Below are 16,051 nucleotides of genomic sequence, written 5' to 3'. Positions count from 1 at the left end.
ATGACGCCGGTGGATGGACGCTGCACCCCGGTAAGGAAGGCAGTCAAAGTTTTTTTGTTTTTTGTGCAATAATATACTTTTGTCTTTGCTCTCCTGTCCCGTGCACTGCGCTTGGTGAATGCCCGTGACACAATAGAACATGTCCAGATCCTATGATGTCGCTCTTTGTCAATGGCGGTGTGTCCTCCTCATAAAGGAAGAAATTAAAATTAATTAAAATAATGTTCTCATAACCAGGTAAAGTGTTATAAGTTAATGGCCTTAATGTACTTTATGGTAGGCCTGTATATTTATATATATGTATACATATATATATATATATATATATTACATCATATAATATCACAAAAATTACTAGACGAATGCCGAGATGTTTGATTTTATATCATTCTACCGTTTATTCTAGGATTAATTAGACTATTTGCGTTTCAGTGTAATTCTGGGACATGCTGTAGCCTCATGTCGGTATCTGGAACTGGTTGGCCTTCAGGAGGATTTTTGTATATCACTGTATAACAATAATACTGAAAAGAAAATGTTTGAATTTATGGATATCTGTTGTTTACCCTGGTTTTACTGAGCATGACGCTGTTGTACATTTTTGGTTAAAAGATTAGGCAATTTATGCATTTGTGATGAGTGCACACTGCACAGTATGAAGGAATAATAAACTTAATGTGTTTCAGCGGTCTGATAGAGGTGTGAATATATTTTTGTTCTGGTAACTGGTTGAGAGGAGGATTTAATTTCCACATGGCCTGACTGTTAGCAAGGGAGGCTCATAATGAGTTTTTAAAGTCTTTTGAAAGGGCTCATCAGCAGGTTTTTAACTGTGCAGAAGAATGGCTTTCTTTTTTTTCAATGGTTGATTGATGTCCGCCCATCAGCTACTGTTGAATCACAACAAAAAGCCTTAAACTGTGCGGCCCTGGACCCCTCACTCAATTTAGGCAACGTGCCCATAATAAAAATACACAGGAAAGAAGGATAGTGGCAGATTCAATCTCATTATTTTCATCAAACGCACACACACAGAAACACTCCTGTCTACGCTATGAACTTGCATGCCAGCTCTCCTCTTGTCCTGTCTCACGGTAGGCAGAGTATAATGCCTGCACAGACTCGTGGTTGGCCCAGACTTCTGCTGTCCTGATTGTTCTTTATGTTCGTTTTCCAAATAATGCAGCTCTTGCTCCAACTTGACGACAAATTGGAAGCTTTGGAATACATTTTCCAGAATCTCAGGGGATCAATAAGCAATGGAATGAGCAGTGGGGAGTGTTTGCTGTGCACTCGAGACAACGTGGACTGTGTCACATGCTCCAACTCCCATCTTTTACTGCCAAACTCCACTGCATACTGTCCAATAAAGCAGAAAATGTGATGGAAATTTTAAACGGGAAATGAAAAGCCAAGAAATGAATCCGCTCTTGTGATCACGCTCTTAATTTAAACTGCGATTATCATTCAATTTGACATTTCCGACATGATATTCCAATGCTTCAAGAAATTCCTGTCAGTACTTATACAATTTAACCACAGGCTGTTGTAGCTCGACAAAGTCACTGCGTGTCATGAGATTTTATGTTAAATTATATAGCTCAAGAAAATATTATACCTCAGAGAGCTATAAGTAATCATCATGAGTGGAAAGTGATCGTAAATGCATGAAATACCCCACACTTTATTCACTTCACAGCAACATGTACAAGCCATCTAAGCTACTTTCTCTCACTGTCTGTCCAGATTGTTTAAAGCCAGTCTGGATTAAAAGCATCACCAGTAATAGCCTGTTGTCATCACTGAATTGTACAGCTGTAGGATTAACATTAAGTGGTCTAAGTGCTTCCTGTTGCCTGCGCTGACACTGTGTTTGCAACTTTGCTCACGTCCCTTCAGTTCATTCTGTTTAGGTTTTTGTAGATTTATATTTCCTGCACAGGACTGCTTGCTGGCTGGGATTCTTCCCCTGAAGGTCGCTTATTGTTTCAGACAAAAACAGAGTTTCTATGCTGCTTAGCTAGAGGGTAAAGGGTCTGATGGACAGGCTTGACGATCAGCGCAGTTTGTTTTGTGGAGCTGCAGTTCCATCCACGAGGCAACACAGCAGAATCATACAAAGTCACACGGACACACACAGACACATGCATCCATATGTCGCCTGTGTCCTGAACAGTTTGCCGTTGCCCCCTGCGCCTTCTTTTAGGTTCAGGCTGTTCACAGCACGGTGATGACGGGCAACCAGGACTCAGACCTGCATGAGCAGCACCGAGGACCAACGCAGGAGGAAGGGAATGAGGAGGAGGAGGGGGAGAAGGTGCATGTGTCAGTTGAGAGAGAGGAGAGGGAGCAGGAAGGGGAGGAAGAGGAGGAGGAAGAGGAAAAAGAAGAGCTGCCGTATCCCACTCTAGCACCAGTGGTTCTTTTGGCTCTGACCCAAACCAGCCCACCCCGCTCCTGGTGCCTTCGAGCTGTTTGCCACCCATATCCTTCACCGCCGGGAGTGCACCTGAAGCACTGAGAACTTGTGTGTGTGTGTGTGTGTGTGTGTGTGTGTGTGTGTTTCTGTTTAGAGAAAGCGAATGAATGTGAGAGAGACATTGTCTGTTTGTGTTTCAGCTCTGTACTCTCTCAAAGCTGTTGTACCTATAAGGCACCTCGCGCCGAGATGTTTACTTTAGCTTTAAACACAAGAGAGACGGGAAGAAGGTCAGTATTGTGCATGTCTGTGTGTGTGTGTGTGTGTGTGTGTGTGTGTGTGTGTTTGGAAGATCTCAGGTATTTCCTTAGACCCATTAGTTGTTGGAAAAGATGGGTAATATTTGTCCCTGATTGGAGGTTTCCATAGTGACAAGGCATAATGAATCTCCAGGGTTACAGCCGCCTGTCAGTAGCATTGTTACTGACCTCCATTTATACAGCAGGAGTCACAAACAGTAAGAACTCACGTCGCCTCCGAACCTCGCTCTGCTTCTGTCTTCATCCACTCACCTCCCATTCCCCTCCCTGTCTCTCACTCTTCGTCCTAACCTCTCTATCTGCTGATGACGTGAAGGTGTGACTGTGTGTGTGTGTGTGTGTGTGTGTGCGTGTAGTTATCAGCGCTGCAGCGCGTGTGTGTGAGCAGCTATGAATACTCCGAAGCGTGCATAAACGTCAGTAACACCTCAGGGATTTGTCAAGGGTTTCCAAATTGAATATTTTCCGCTGCTTATGACTCCATGTGTGTGTGTGTGTGTCGGTCGTTTGTGCACGTCTGTGGGTATCTGCCACTGTCAGCACTCTGTGTTCTCTATAAAATATAAATACATAATTGCTGAATAAATAAAATGTACACCAAAAGAAAAAGGGGGGGGGGAAACACTACAAATGCTATCGACAAAACTCGCCTGCTGTGTTGTTACCATGGTCGCATCTCAGATTATTGTACGCTCACTGTGTCAGCACTAACTTACTGGAAACACACTCACAAACACACACACACACACACACACATTCACGCACACACACACGCACGCACACAAACAAGCGTGTGAATGCCCTCACACAAACGAGGGATTCTCCCATGGAGAGGCACTTTAGAGGAATCACCTGGTTGCTTGGCAACAGCGTAGCTCTGCCCCGACGGCCCGGTTACTTCCGATTATTTGTTTGTTTTTGTGTCTGTCAGTCATCTCATCTGTTTGCGTGTCCACACGGCACGGCTATATTGGCATGTGTCCCATTATGTGATTAATTGTATATATGTCGATACGTTATACTTACGTGTGTGTGTGCGTGTGTGTGTGTGTGTGTGAGTGATCTGCGGGGGAAGTAATGTGGTTGGACGTTGTTCGACAGGGACATTAATGTGAGCACACTGGGAGGGGGGGCAGTCCCCAAGAGCTGCAAGTCCCATTTCTTTCCCGAGTTGACCCCTCCTTCCTGTCTGCCTTTTTGCACTCAGTACATATTACAAATTCATTTCCTATCTCATGTCCTTCCATTTCCTCCCTCTTAGAAACACAGTCATCCTCCTTTTGTGCCGTGTTGACAACATACTGTACATCTCTCCACGCTACAGCATGTCTATCTAACACACATTTATTTGGCACAGAAACAACGTTGGGTTTTGCTTATTATATAACAGTCTTTGTATTCCTTCAAAGCTACATTGATCTCTTTCATATCTCCTGTTTCTCTGGGAGGGGGAGACGTTAGATTCTAAGTGTGGAACAAGGTGCCTACTTTGTGAATGCTGAGCTTTTCCATTTAACATATGACACACATAGAAACACGCACATACATGTGGGGAGGTGCGTAGGCAACGCACACACACACACACACACACACACACACACACACACACACACACACACATATACATAATTTATTCAGCAGTGCATGAAACATTCAGAGCGTTTCCTTTTGTTCAAAGATGAGAAAAGCTGTATGTGTCATTCCTATACTAGTACCTTTCTCTGCCTGCCTTTCTTCTTCTGCGCGCTCTCTCTTTTCTTTTATTCTTTCTCTCATCCCCCTTTACTCAATATTAATCCCATGCCCTCCTATTTATCACTCTCTTTTCCTTTTTTTTAAACTGCCTCTTAATTGGGTTGTAGTGTGTGTGTGTGAGGGAGAGGTGGGTGAGACAACGATGGACAGGAGGAGGTCTCACTCAAAGTAGGGTGAGCTGTCATTTCAGCCAATTAACATGATTCCTGCACGTGTTTCCATGGTTACCAGCTGTCACACTCTGTGGGGGTGGAGCCAGAGGATTTGACAACTTCACAGTATCTTAACTTGAGCCACGTTCATTTCAGACACTCTCTCCCTCTCTCTCTCTCTCTCTCTCTCTCTCTCGCACTAACACACACACACACTAACACACACTCACACTAACACACACACACACACACACTAACACACGCACCCTCACACACACACGCACGCACACACTGCACATGACAGACTTTGAGCTTAACTAGGTTATGTTTAATCAAGTCTGTGTGTGGAGAGAGAGAAAGAGCATGAGGAAACTAGCGAGCAGGTTGCTCGTTACTATTATTCATACACAGTAGTTCACATTTTATGTTATTTCGATCAATAGGACCAATGGTGAAAGGGTCTATCAAGCCTAACCCGGTTCAATAGACCCTTTAACCATTGGTTTAGAATCGTATATATACCATTAAGATATATGATCATAAATCCAAATATTTGACTAATTAAACATTCAATGTAATGATGGTGCGAGATGAAAAGTCAGAGGATCACCATAGTCTTTAGCATAGATCCACTGGGTACAATTAATATGTTTACCAAATTGAATGTCAATCCATCCGGTAGTTGTTTAAATACTTTCAGTCTGTGGTGAAATGTAGTTCTTCTTAATGGTTTATAACTGATATACAAAGCTATAAAAGCTAGGGTGTCTTATTAGACAGTGGTACCACATTGAAAAATCTAAAAGCTTCTCAAGCCAGAAAATGTGGCCACATATTCTGTGTGTATCCAGATGGCCTGTGTGTCCCCATGGGTGATCCTTTTAAGTTAATGAACGTTGCATATGAAAATGTTCCAACATGCTGCTCCTAGCATGTGTATCCGAGCCAAGGGTGGAGGATGATGCCAGAAAGATCAGGGTGATGTGATCTGATTTGATTTATAATCTCTGCCTGACCTTTATTACCTGTGTTGGCACTCGAGGAGAGCGAGAGTTGGAGTGGGGGAGAGCACGAGAGACGAGGAGAAGGTGGTGGTGGTGGTGGTTCTTGGAGGCGGAGGAAGAACAAGAAGATGAGGCAATTAGGCAGACAGAGTCAGTTGTTTACACTTAAGAACTTGTATCGTCGGAGTGTTAACCTCTTTCATCCCGCTGTTCAGCTCTGCTTTTTTTTTATTTCCCCTGTTTCTTTCTCCACCTCCTCTCCCTTACTGTATCTACATCCCTATTTCTCACCCTGTCAGTCTCTCTGCCTCTCCATCCCTCTGACGATGTTAATTATTAAGTGTAGTTGTAGTTTATCTGTTGGCTGAGACTCAGGTTTATGCCAGAGAGACTAAAGCTCTGCCCAAGGGCAGTCCTTTGTGGAGATGTGGAAGGGCGTTTCTTAGAGAGAGAGATAGGAGCGTATGAGCACAAAAGATATGCAAGAAATGATACGGAATGAAGATTGGAAATTATACCGCGCTATACGAAGCAAGAGGGATACACGGAGATCAGGAGGAGCGGAGCAAAGAGAAAAATAATTGGGCCAAAGAGAGGGGAAAAGGGCTGTGGAGGAAAATGAGAGATGATAGAGGGAATGGTTGAGCGTGATAACAGATAAAGGAAAAGCAATGAATAGAGCGAGACAGAGGGACAGAGGAGAGGACGTTCCCACTGTGTCTCATCACTGATGGTGAATGATGGGCCAACACTGGAAATACTCCCGTCTCATCCATCACTCACACCTTGACCCTGCTCCGTCCCTTGTTATGCGTGTGTGTGTGTGTGTGTGTGTGTATCTCATAGACATTCATGGTTATGCAAGTGATGCTGTAACGTATACAGATGGAGCAGGATTAGATCCTCCTCAGCGTTGAGGAAATGAAGGATGGAGTTGCGCTGAAGGACATAATTTTCTTTTGTGTGTGCATGTGTGTGAGAGTGTTTATGTGTGTGTGTGTGTTTATGTGTGAGTGTTAATTGTGTTGTGTTCCAGTCCAGACAGGATGCAAGCAGTGAAACTCAGGAGTCAGTTCCCACGGTGAGATGGGGGTTCCCATGGCAACCACAGCAAAGGGAGGACACTGGATTACCCTCTCTCTCTCTCTCTGTCTCTCTGTCTCTCTCTCTCTCTCTCTCTCTCTCTCTCAGTCTCTCTCTCTCTCTCTCTCTCTCTCTCTCTCAGTCTCTCTCTCTCTCTCTCTCTCTCTCTCTCTCTATCTATCCTCTCTCTCTCTCTCTCTCTCTCCCCCCCTCTCTCTGTCTCAGGGGTGATAAAGGATTGTACTCTCATTAATTTTTCTGCCCTCTTGAGAGCAAAGTGTCCGGGCAGGGGACTCTATGTCTGAGCGTGTGTGTGTGTGTGTGTGGGTATGTGCGTGTGTGCGTCCATGTGGATGCTCCAAGGCTTTATTATTTACGCGTCCGTGGCTCTTGAATACGTTCCTGTCATCCATTCAGCAGTTTTCACGTTTGTGAGTATATGTGTGCATCTGTGTTTGTGTGACGCAAACACAATCTTTCCTTTAACTTTCTACTTCAGACTCCTTCCCCCTTTAAACCTCTCTGCTTTCCACTTCTGAGCTGTGCTCCTTCTTCCAGTTTGACAGCTACGAAGCAACACACATGCACAGAAACCCACCATAAGCAAGTTTATACTTAAACTGACTTTAAATGTCTTGCCAACTGTTTCATGGTAGCTGTCTTTCTTTTCTAGTTGAGAGTATTAAACATGTCAAAATGTCCTGTCAGACGTTGTGCTTATAAATCAAAGTTGATACATTTAAGCCTATTATAGCTAGTTTCCACCCTTATAGCAATCATTTTATGGTTTGGTACATTCAGTTCTGTAGCTTGCAAATTCGATTTCACAAGCTGTGAGGCGCAAAATTCAGAGTTGTGTGTGCTTGCTCACAGATCTTTTGTAAATTTAGTCTGGTAATGTTTTGTGCAGCGAAAGATAGACATGGCTGGACGTTTAATGTCTACCATTCAGTTTCCTCAGGGTTTCCCCTGGGTTACTGCAGACATTACCATTGGCTAGACACAGATGAATAAATGAGCAGGGAAACATAATATATGCAGACGATTCCACTCAGGGCACGAGGGTCACTGGATGGTTTAATGAGAATGAAAATGATCTGAATCATTTTCTATGGTCTTCACAGTCACCAGATCTCAATGTGATATTTTAGAGTGACATGGTAGACAGTGCTCTCCAATATATTTTGGAATAATGGTGTTTATTACTCCAGTAGAGTTCCCGACACTGGTAGAATCTATGACAAAGAGCACTGAGGCTGCCCTTGCAATCTAATCTTTAAGGTACGGTTCAGCCACAAATCAAAAACACATATTTTCCCCTGTACTACTTTTTATCAATCTAGATTGTTTTGGTGTGAGTTGCCTAGTTTTGGAGATATCAGCTCTCTCTTGAATGTAACAGGACTATATCGAACTTGGCTTGTGATCTGTTGATTAACTTGAGAAACCGGGTCATGATTTCGGTAAAGAGACATTGCTGTTTAGTTCTTCAAATTGATTGTCTTGTCACTTTGAGCACCACAATCCGAGTGCCATAGAGTCCCATTATATTTGAGAAAAGGCAGACATGTCTTTGGCCTATATCTCCAAAATTAGGCAACTCACACCAAAACAACCTAGATTGATAAAAAGCACTACAAGTAAGAAGAAAAATATGTATTTTTGATTTTCTAAGCGAGGACACCTGGGTGGAGCTGAAGTGGAACATACAAGCAGCAATCTACTCGGTTTGTTGTTGTTATGTCTCCTGTCAATCAACCTAATTAGCTAAATGCACCGCTCCATGAAATGTGCTAATATTGAATATTGCAAATGTAATCAATGTCCAATCTCTGCCGTGGTGTCGACCCTTAACCTTCTGTCACATGGTTTGAGCGTGTGAGCATTTTGGCCATCCTGCTGAACTGTGTGACTCTAGGGATGTTCCAGCCCTGTGACCACACACCCTTCCTGCTGCAGGTAACGCACACACCCGCACGCACACAAAATCTGAAATTACAAACTAATTATGTTCAGCTTTGAGACTTTATTATCAAGAGTCTGAAAAGTTTTTGCTTTAATTTTTTCCCCCCACTTAATCAGTTTACGCTAATCCTCTGTGTGTGTGTGTGTGTGTGTGTGTGTGTGTGTGTGTGTGTGTGTGTGCAGGCTCTGGATGATGGGATCTTTGGTTTTTTTGCCACGGAAATGGTAATGAAGATGGTGGCTCTTGGGGTCATAGGTCACAACGGTTACCTTGGCGACACATGGAACAGATTGGACTTCTTCATTGTTATTGTGGGGTGAGTGTTCAACAGACGCACACACACACACACGCATGCACATGTACACAAGCGCGTCTGACATTAAACATGAGCCAAAATTGTGTATGTATGTGTGTTTTGTGTAAAGCTTAGACACTTGTTTAATGCCAGTTAAATGTCAAGCGTGTGTGTGCGCGTGCTTAGATGAACCGGCGGAAAGTTGTGTGTGCGTGACAGCTCCGCAGAATGACAATGGCATCATTCGGTCCTGAGAGGCAGAGACCTCGGTGATTGGTAGTTAAAAGGCTATGTATCTCAGAGTCGGTGCACTGAGTTCTGCTGGGATCCCTGTAGACCGTCAGGGTTTGCCAAGGTCAGGCTGAGCCAGTGACACAGCAGTGGCTTTCCCTCTCCGCAGAATGCTGGAGTACTCGCTTGATGGACACAACGTCAGCCTATCAGCCATCAGGACGGTCCGGGTTCTCCGCCCGCTGCGAGCCATCAACAGAGTTCCCAGTGAGTTTTCATCCTTTTTTCTTCCAACATACACTGCACTCACAGAGCATTACGACCGTTTTTCATTGTCTTTCACCGTCTTGGCTTTGTACTCAAGTACACTGGCTTTTAAATGAAACAGTGACTGTGAGGGTAAAGTGCTGACTATGAACTTCTAGGAGTGTTCACATCTAGATTGGGTGAACAACAGTATAGGACTCAGCTAACTTTAAGACAATGCAGCAGGCCAAAGACTGTAAAGAGAAGAAGAGAAGAGAGAAGGCAATTAAGGGTTTTCTTTATGGCCAAAACGCATAACATTAATGGCTGCACAATTCACTGACCTGACTGCAATCCAACTCACTGTGTGTTTGACTTGGACCAGATTGAGACCCTAAACAACCAAGAAGTGAAGATGCAGTGTAGGCCTGGCAGAGCATCAGCAGGAAAGATGTCTCCTTAAGTCCAATAAACCTTCTGTCCCTTATTACGAAGCAGTACTGTATAAAAAGGGATTCAATTTTTACATTGTTCATCTGACATGGAAACACCTTCAGCTGAAAGTCAGCAATCACATTCATAGCCAAGACAATAAAAAATGTGTCACCGTCCTTGGCTGACCTGTAGATTCCACTTCATTTCATTGCTATTAGCGGCTCCTGCTTTCCTTTTGATGAATGCATGTTTAAAACAAATCAGGACACAGTGGACAAAGTCATGGAAACCATTGTGATTCTTGCGTTGTTCTTAACAGCTCGTTGCACAAACTGGCCAGCCAACTTACATTTTTTTACTACACTCTGTGACCTTAGCACAATTTACCACTGAGTGTGGTTGAAGTAGCCAAGTCTAAAAGCAGTAAAAAGGAAGACTTTGTATCTGTGCTCTTCAGTAGTGGAGTGGAGTGGAGGCCAATTATCACTATTTGAACTCTTAATTATTTGCCAGTCAATTAATTGCACTGCTCCAATTTTGAGCATTGTACATTAAGAAATTCCTCCTGTTTGGCCAACTCTTCCTGTGGCCGCCATTTCGCTAAAAAGTTAAGTTTACATGCTTGCTCGTATGTGCACAGTTGCCCATGGTGTTTATGCTGTATGTGTGTGTGTTGGCAGGTATGCGTATCCTGGTGACCCTCCTTCTAGACACTCTTCCCATGCTGGGCAACGTGCTGGCACTGTGCTTCTTCGTCTTCTTCATCTTCGGCATCGTCGGCGTGCAGCTGTGGGCGGGGCTACTGAGGAACCGCTGTTTCATGGGAGAGGATGTCAAGATGTGAGTTACTATAGTAACCGGCAGATGTCACAACAAGGGGGTGAATTGGCCTTTCAGAGTGAAACCATGTGTCAAAAGTTTGCTCACAACTGCTTAGCTTCTTTCACTCCGCTATTATTTCTAAGAGGGGATCGATACCACAAGATCTTGTTTGTTCTCTAATCAGCTCCGTCTGGGAGGAAGAAAATGTGCTTCTGGCTGGAACCTCCAGAATTAGAGATCACAAATCAAGGGAGTTAGGCAATTAGGAGGGCTAAGTGAATTTTTTGTGTCGCTACTCAGGGACTCTCAGTGGCTGTTTCAACACGAACCCTCAGAGTTTCATTGTCACTCCAGTTCTCTCCTACGTGATCCTTCATGTCATTCTCGATCACCATCGCCGTTACACCATCGCTACCGACCTCGCTCCTGCTCACATGTTCACGAGCACGATGGGATAATATCAGATAACATCAGACATCTGCATCATGTTCACCACCTGACCTCACATCTGCTCAACCATCCCGATTAGATAATAATCCCTGACAGTGGTGAATTCAGAGGTGGGGCTATGTCGAAACAGCCTTTATACTGTTGTACTGTTTGGAGTAGTCAAATAAAACGAATGTAGGTGCAGTTACTACACTAACTGAATAAGTACTAATAATGATAATAATAATACACTTTATTGAAATAGCATCTTTAAAAACAATATTTCAATATGCGTAACAAAGGAAAAACTACATTAAAACAAATCTGCTCCATGAGTACATAATTAGACATAAGTACAGTAAATAAAAAAAGAAAAATGAAACAGTAAAATAATCACATGAAATAAAAAATGTAATTGTAATTAGTATTTTATTGAATTGTCACATTTTGTTCAACAAATGAAATGACTTTATGTATGTATAAAAACACAAATCAAATGTTTATTCTTACAATAGTTTAAAAGCAACAAATTCATTCTCAGGCGCATAAAGAGTATGTAAGTGTTATGTACGTGGTGTGTGATTTACTTCAAGATTACATTAACAATGTATTCAAAGTATAGTCTCCCCACTTTGCCACACATTTCTCCCTCCTGTCCTTCAAGCTGAAAGAAATGTGTTCGTATGTTGCCAATTTTGCCTATACTCTGTGAACCGTTCATGGAATAAGGGCTCGTCTGGGTTCCTCCAGTATGATTTGCTTTCCCACCATTATAATGGTCTGAATAAAGTCTGTGACTCCGCAGCGAGATGTCATATGTGGATCACTGAGAAGATACAGCCTCGGGCAGAGCTCTAAATTGGTCCGGGTATTATTTATTATACGTTCATGAACCTTTAGCCAACAGTTCTGAATCATGGCACATTTCCATAGTAGGTGAAGAAGAGGCCCTTCAGAGTTGCAGCAATTCCAACAGTCAGCGTTGTCCCTGAGTTTAATCCTAAACAGTCAATAAATGCGATTTAGAATCTTAAATTCAATTAATCTAGAATGTCTCTTGATACCCTCCTAACGTTTTCACATACAGTACACTCACTGGCCACTTCATTAGGAACACTTGTACAATCTAATACAACAGCTCTGCCATGAATTCTACTCTTACGGAGCATATAATCATTCAGCTTTTGTTGACACGGTCAGAAAGGTAATTGTTCTACTTTATGTTTATGTAAATCAACTGTTATTGTCACACAATTGTGCACAGCACAGCACACAGTAAAATTTAGCCTCTGTATTTAACCCATCCTAGTTTTAGTACAGGGAGCAATTTGGTGGTCCGGTGCCTTGCTCAAGTACCTTTGGCACCTCTCCAGCTACCATTCCACACTCTGTGCTTAATCATGCAAGGACTTGAACGGGCGACCCTCCAGTTACCAAGCCACGTCCCCACGGATTAAGCTACTGCTGCCCGTAGTATTGAGGTCATAGTGGGTGGAGGTGTTGTACTGGGGTGCATTATATTGAAAGGTGATTCTATTATATATAGATATACTATATATATGTTAAATATGTACCTCTCATGTATGTAAATGGGGTAGCCAAAAAAAGAAACACCTCTCAATAAAGTGCTGTCAAGTTCAACACCACTGCAAACTACAACCTCAATAATAAACATGTAGTTAAATCAATATCTCTCAGACAGTTGCTAATCACAACTTTGTAAAGATATAATTTATGTATTCGCTCACATCAGATTCTACAAGCCTATTGAAGTGGCCGGCGAGTGTATATGATCGCACTCTTTCTCTGCAACATTAATGTTCAAATCTGCTGTCAGAGCATAAGATACAGTAACTGCCTGCTGCAAATTCATTGCATAATAAGTAGACGCCTCTTGTGCCAGACCCATAACCTTTATAGCCTGAGAGAGAAGGTCCCACTGTTGAAGTGGGATTCCGTTCCCCATAACATAGACTAGCAGGTGTTGGAGTAAAAAGATGGGGTTTAAAAAGTGATTGTGATTAAAGAGTGCATGAGCAAACTACTCAGTTATTTGGCAGTAATTCTCACATTGGAGAGCCGTAGACTCAAAGTAGTTCAGTTTATTATGACTGTAACACAGCAGTATGACAAAAACAGAAGCACTGCATTATTCTAATTGTGTCACTGAGGCAGGAGTATGTGATTGCATTCTAACATACGACAGCTGTACGAGGCTTTTATCTCATGTGGTCACATTAGCCTGCTGCAGAAGTAGCCAATACATCTTTACCCAGAGCTAATCCTTCTCTAGATTTCATTTTCAGTTAGCAATTTGGATTTTTTTCTGCTTCATAAACAAGAAAATGACCTTCCTCAATAATAAGTGAGGGAGTGCTGTTTCTCTGTGACCCTTCTCTACATCACAGATGATTGATTGCTTATCTCTCCACTGCACCCTCCCTCTCTCTTTTCTTTTTCCCCCTTCATCTGTATTTCTCTCTGTTTCCTCATTTCCTCCTCAAGGGAACTTATGTCTTTCTGTTTTTTTTCAGCAATCAGACCTTTTGTAGAAACAAAATGTCGATAACATTTTCTATCTTTCTAATAATTGTTCAAACTTTACCTGAATTTGTCCTGAAACATATTGTGTGTGTTTTGTTTTTGGCCGATTTAAGCAGAAGACCAATTCAATGTGTTCCTTATTGGACAAAAACCAACAACGAAATGATTTGAATAACAAGTATTATTTGTGCATCCAGAGTCTGATACAGCGTATTCCTCTGTGCTATAGAGCTCCATTGTTGTCCAAAATGAGTCAATCTCACATACATGGCCCTGTTGTTGTGAGTACCCACTAGTTCACCAAATGTCCAAATAATCCGTATCTGAAAATAGTCTGCAATAGACGTAATGTTTGCTCCTGCCTGAGTATTGACTGCCAAAAACAACAACAATGTCCAGCTGTTAATGCAAAAATGCAACTATATCTACATTTCTGTGATCCATTTTCAAAGATTCTTAAGGACTAAATGAAGCTTTGGGCTGAGTGCCCCAGACAGAAAAAAATAAGTTAAAAAGTTCTGAGAAACAGACTCAAGCATTGTTGGTTTTGGTCTTTTTGGAGGAGTTGTTGACAATAAGGATATACTTTTTTTTAATGTGTAATAAATAAAAGAATATATTTTTTTCAGGAGATATAACATCTCCTTCCTGAGTGGCTACTATCGGCCGGATGGCACCGAGGACCATCCCTTCATCTGCTCAATGGAAAGAGAGAACGGGATGCTTCGCTGCACTGACGTGCCTCGCCGCCGCGTGAGTGGGACTTCCTGCTTCCTGGGTGCTGAGGAGGCCCCTCCAGAGATGGGACTCAATGTAGATGAACAGGTGTCATGTGTAAACTGGTACCAGTATTACAATGAGTGTCGTGCCGGCGAAGTAAACCCACACAAAGGAGCTATTAACTTTGATAACATCGGATATGCATGGATTGCCATTTTTCAGGTAAATGTTGAATAATTTATATTAAGATATCCATCTTTAATCATTTCATGATGTTGCACACTGCACACTACATTCTGTGTGTGTGCTTTCATACAGGTAATTACTCTTGAAGGTTGGGTGGACATCATGTACTACGTCATGGATGCACATTCCTTCTACAACTTTATCTACTTCATCTTCCTAATTATTGTAAGCGATCACACACACACACACGTAAAAACAGCTAGACCACATACTGTATATCGTATACTGTGTGCTACAGCAGAGTGTAATGTGTACCTTGTCGTGACCAGGTGGGCTCCTTCTTCATGATCAACCTGTGCCTGGTCGTCATTGCAACCCAGTTTTCTGAAACAAAGCAGAGGGAACATGCATTAATGAAATCAGAGCAGCACGCCCGGCAGCTCCACCAATCAGCTTCCACGCTGGCCAGCGACAGTCAACCAGGAAGCTGCTACGAGGAGATGATCCGCTACATTGCTCACCTGGGCCGCAAGGCGTGGCGACGACTGTCCCGCTGCTACACTCAGAGACACACACACTTTCACTGCGCGTGCGCGTGCGGAAAGAACCGAGGAGGTGGAACGGCCAGAGGGAGCGGAGCAGGAGAAATGAACGGACTTGCCCACCGGCACTCGGGACACGTGCCCAACGACCTGTCGCACATTCATCAGCTTTATCATCACCATCACCAGCGTCATCACCAGCATCAACAGCCTCAGCTTGAGCCTGCTGTCAGAAATGGAGGGAATGGTTTTAATTATCCCTTCATATCGCCCCTCCTCAGTCACCTGGATGCAAAGGCCCTGGACAAGAAGAGGCTGGTTGCCAAGGAGGCCGTCAACAGGCTGCCACAGCTGGAGGTGGAGCATGGTGAGTACGAAGGGGTGTGTGTTTGTGTGTGATTGTGAATGTGTGAGTGCGAGTGCTGTCAAGGACATAGCTTGCCAACCTGGGCCTTACAGGGGTGGATGCTTAGATGTGGAGGCCCCCTGTATTCTAGCAACATTAGCAGTGATTTTCTTTAAATAAAAAGAGTCAACAGAGCTTTAATGTTCCTCTGTTTGTGTTTGTCAGAGTGATTTGAATAACTTTGCTTTATTCTTTAAATACTTTCTTAAAAGAAAACTAATCCTTGAGGTTCACTTCTACCAAATTACAACAGAGCGTATTTCTCCCACTCGCCCTCGGCAGCATTAAGACATGCAGATCACAGACGTCTGCCCCTCTGACGCAATGGAGGTGAATTTAATTTTTGCTTTTTGGTGCTCAAAGCATTATGATGAAGAAGAAGAGCTTCCACTTGCTAGAGTCTGCACATAAACTGAATGCAAGAACACTGTGGCGTATATTTATAATCAGGTAATTAGCCCAAAGGCAACACATCTGTCTATCCCTTACATAAGAT

General features: G+C 43.0%; 1 protein-coding gene across 1 annotated transcript in view; it reads left to right on the top strand.

The window, feature by feature from the left end:
• Nucleotides 1-16,051, top strand: part of LOC142950027 (voltage-dependent T-type calcium channel subunit alpha-1H-like) — a 41,524-nt gene continuing 25,473 nt past the window's right edge. The window contains exons 1-9 of the mRNA XM_076091935.1: nucleotides 1-30; nucleotides 2,207-2,484; nucleotides 8,599-8,692; nucleotides 8,882-9,015; nucleotides 9,395-9,492; nucleotides 10,587-10,746; nucleotides 14,331-14,643; nucleotides 14,740-14,832; nucleotides 14,937-15,516. Coding sequence (XP_075948050.1) covers nucleotides 1-30; nucleotides 2,207-2,484; nucleotides 8,599-8,692; nucleotides 8,882-9,015; nucleotides 9,395-9,492; nucleotides 10,587-10,746; nucleotides 14,331-14,643; nucleotides 14,740-14,832; nucleotides 14,937-15,516 — 1,780 coding nt within the window. The remainder of the gene's footprint in view (nucleotides 31-2,206; nucleotides 2,485-8,598; nucleotides 8,693-8,881; nucleotides 9,016-9,394; nucleotides 9,493-10,586; nucleotides 10,747-14,330; nucleotides 14,644-14,739; nucleotides 14,833-14,936; nucleotides 15,517-16,051) is intronic.

This window comes from Anarhichas minor, unplaced genomic scaffold, assembly GCF_050575085.1.
Source record: "Anarhichas minor isolate MPS153535 unplaced genomic scaffold, ASM5057508v1 ptg000014l, whole genome shotgun sequence".
In the NCBI taxonomy this organism is placed as follows: domain Eukaryota; kingdom Metazoa; phylum Chordata; class Actinopteri; order Perciformes; family Anarhichadidae; genus Anarhichas; species Anarhichas minor.
This window is presented reverse-complemented; position numbering and strand designations above follow the sequence as displayed.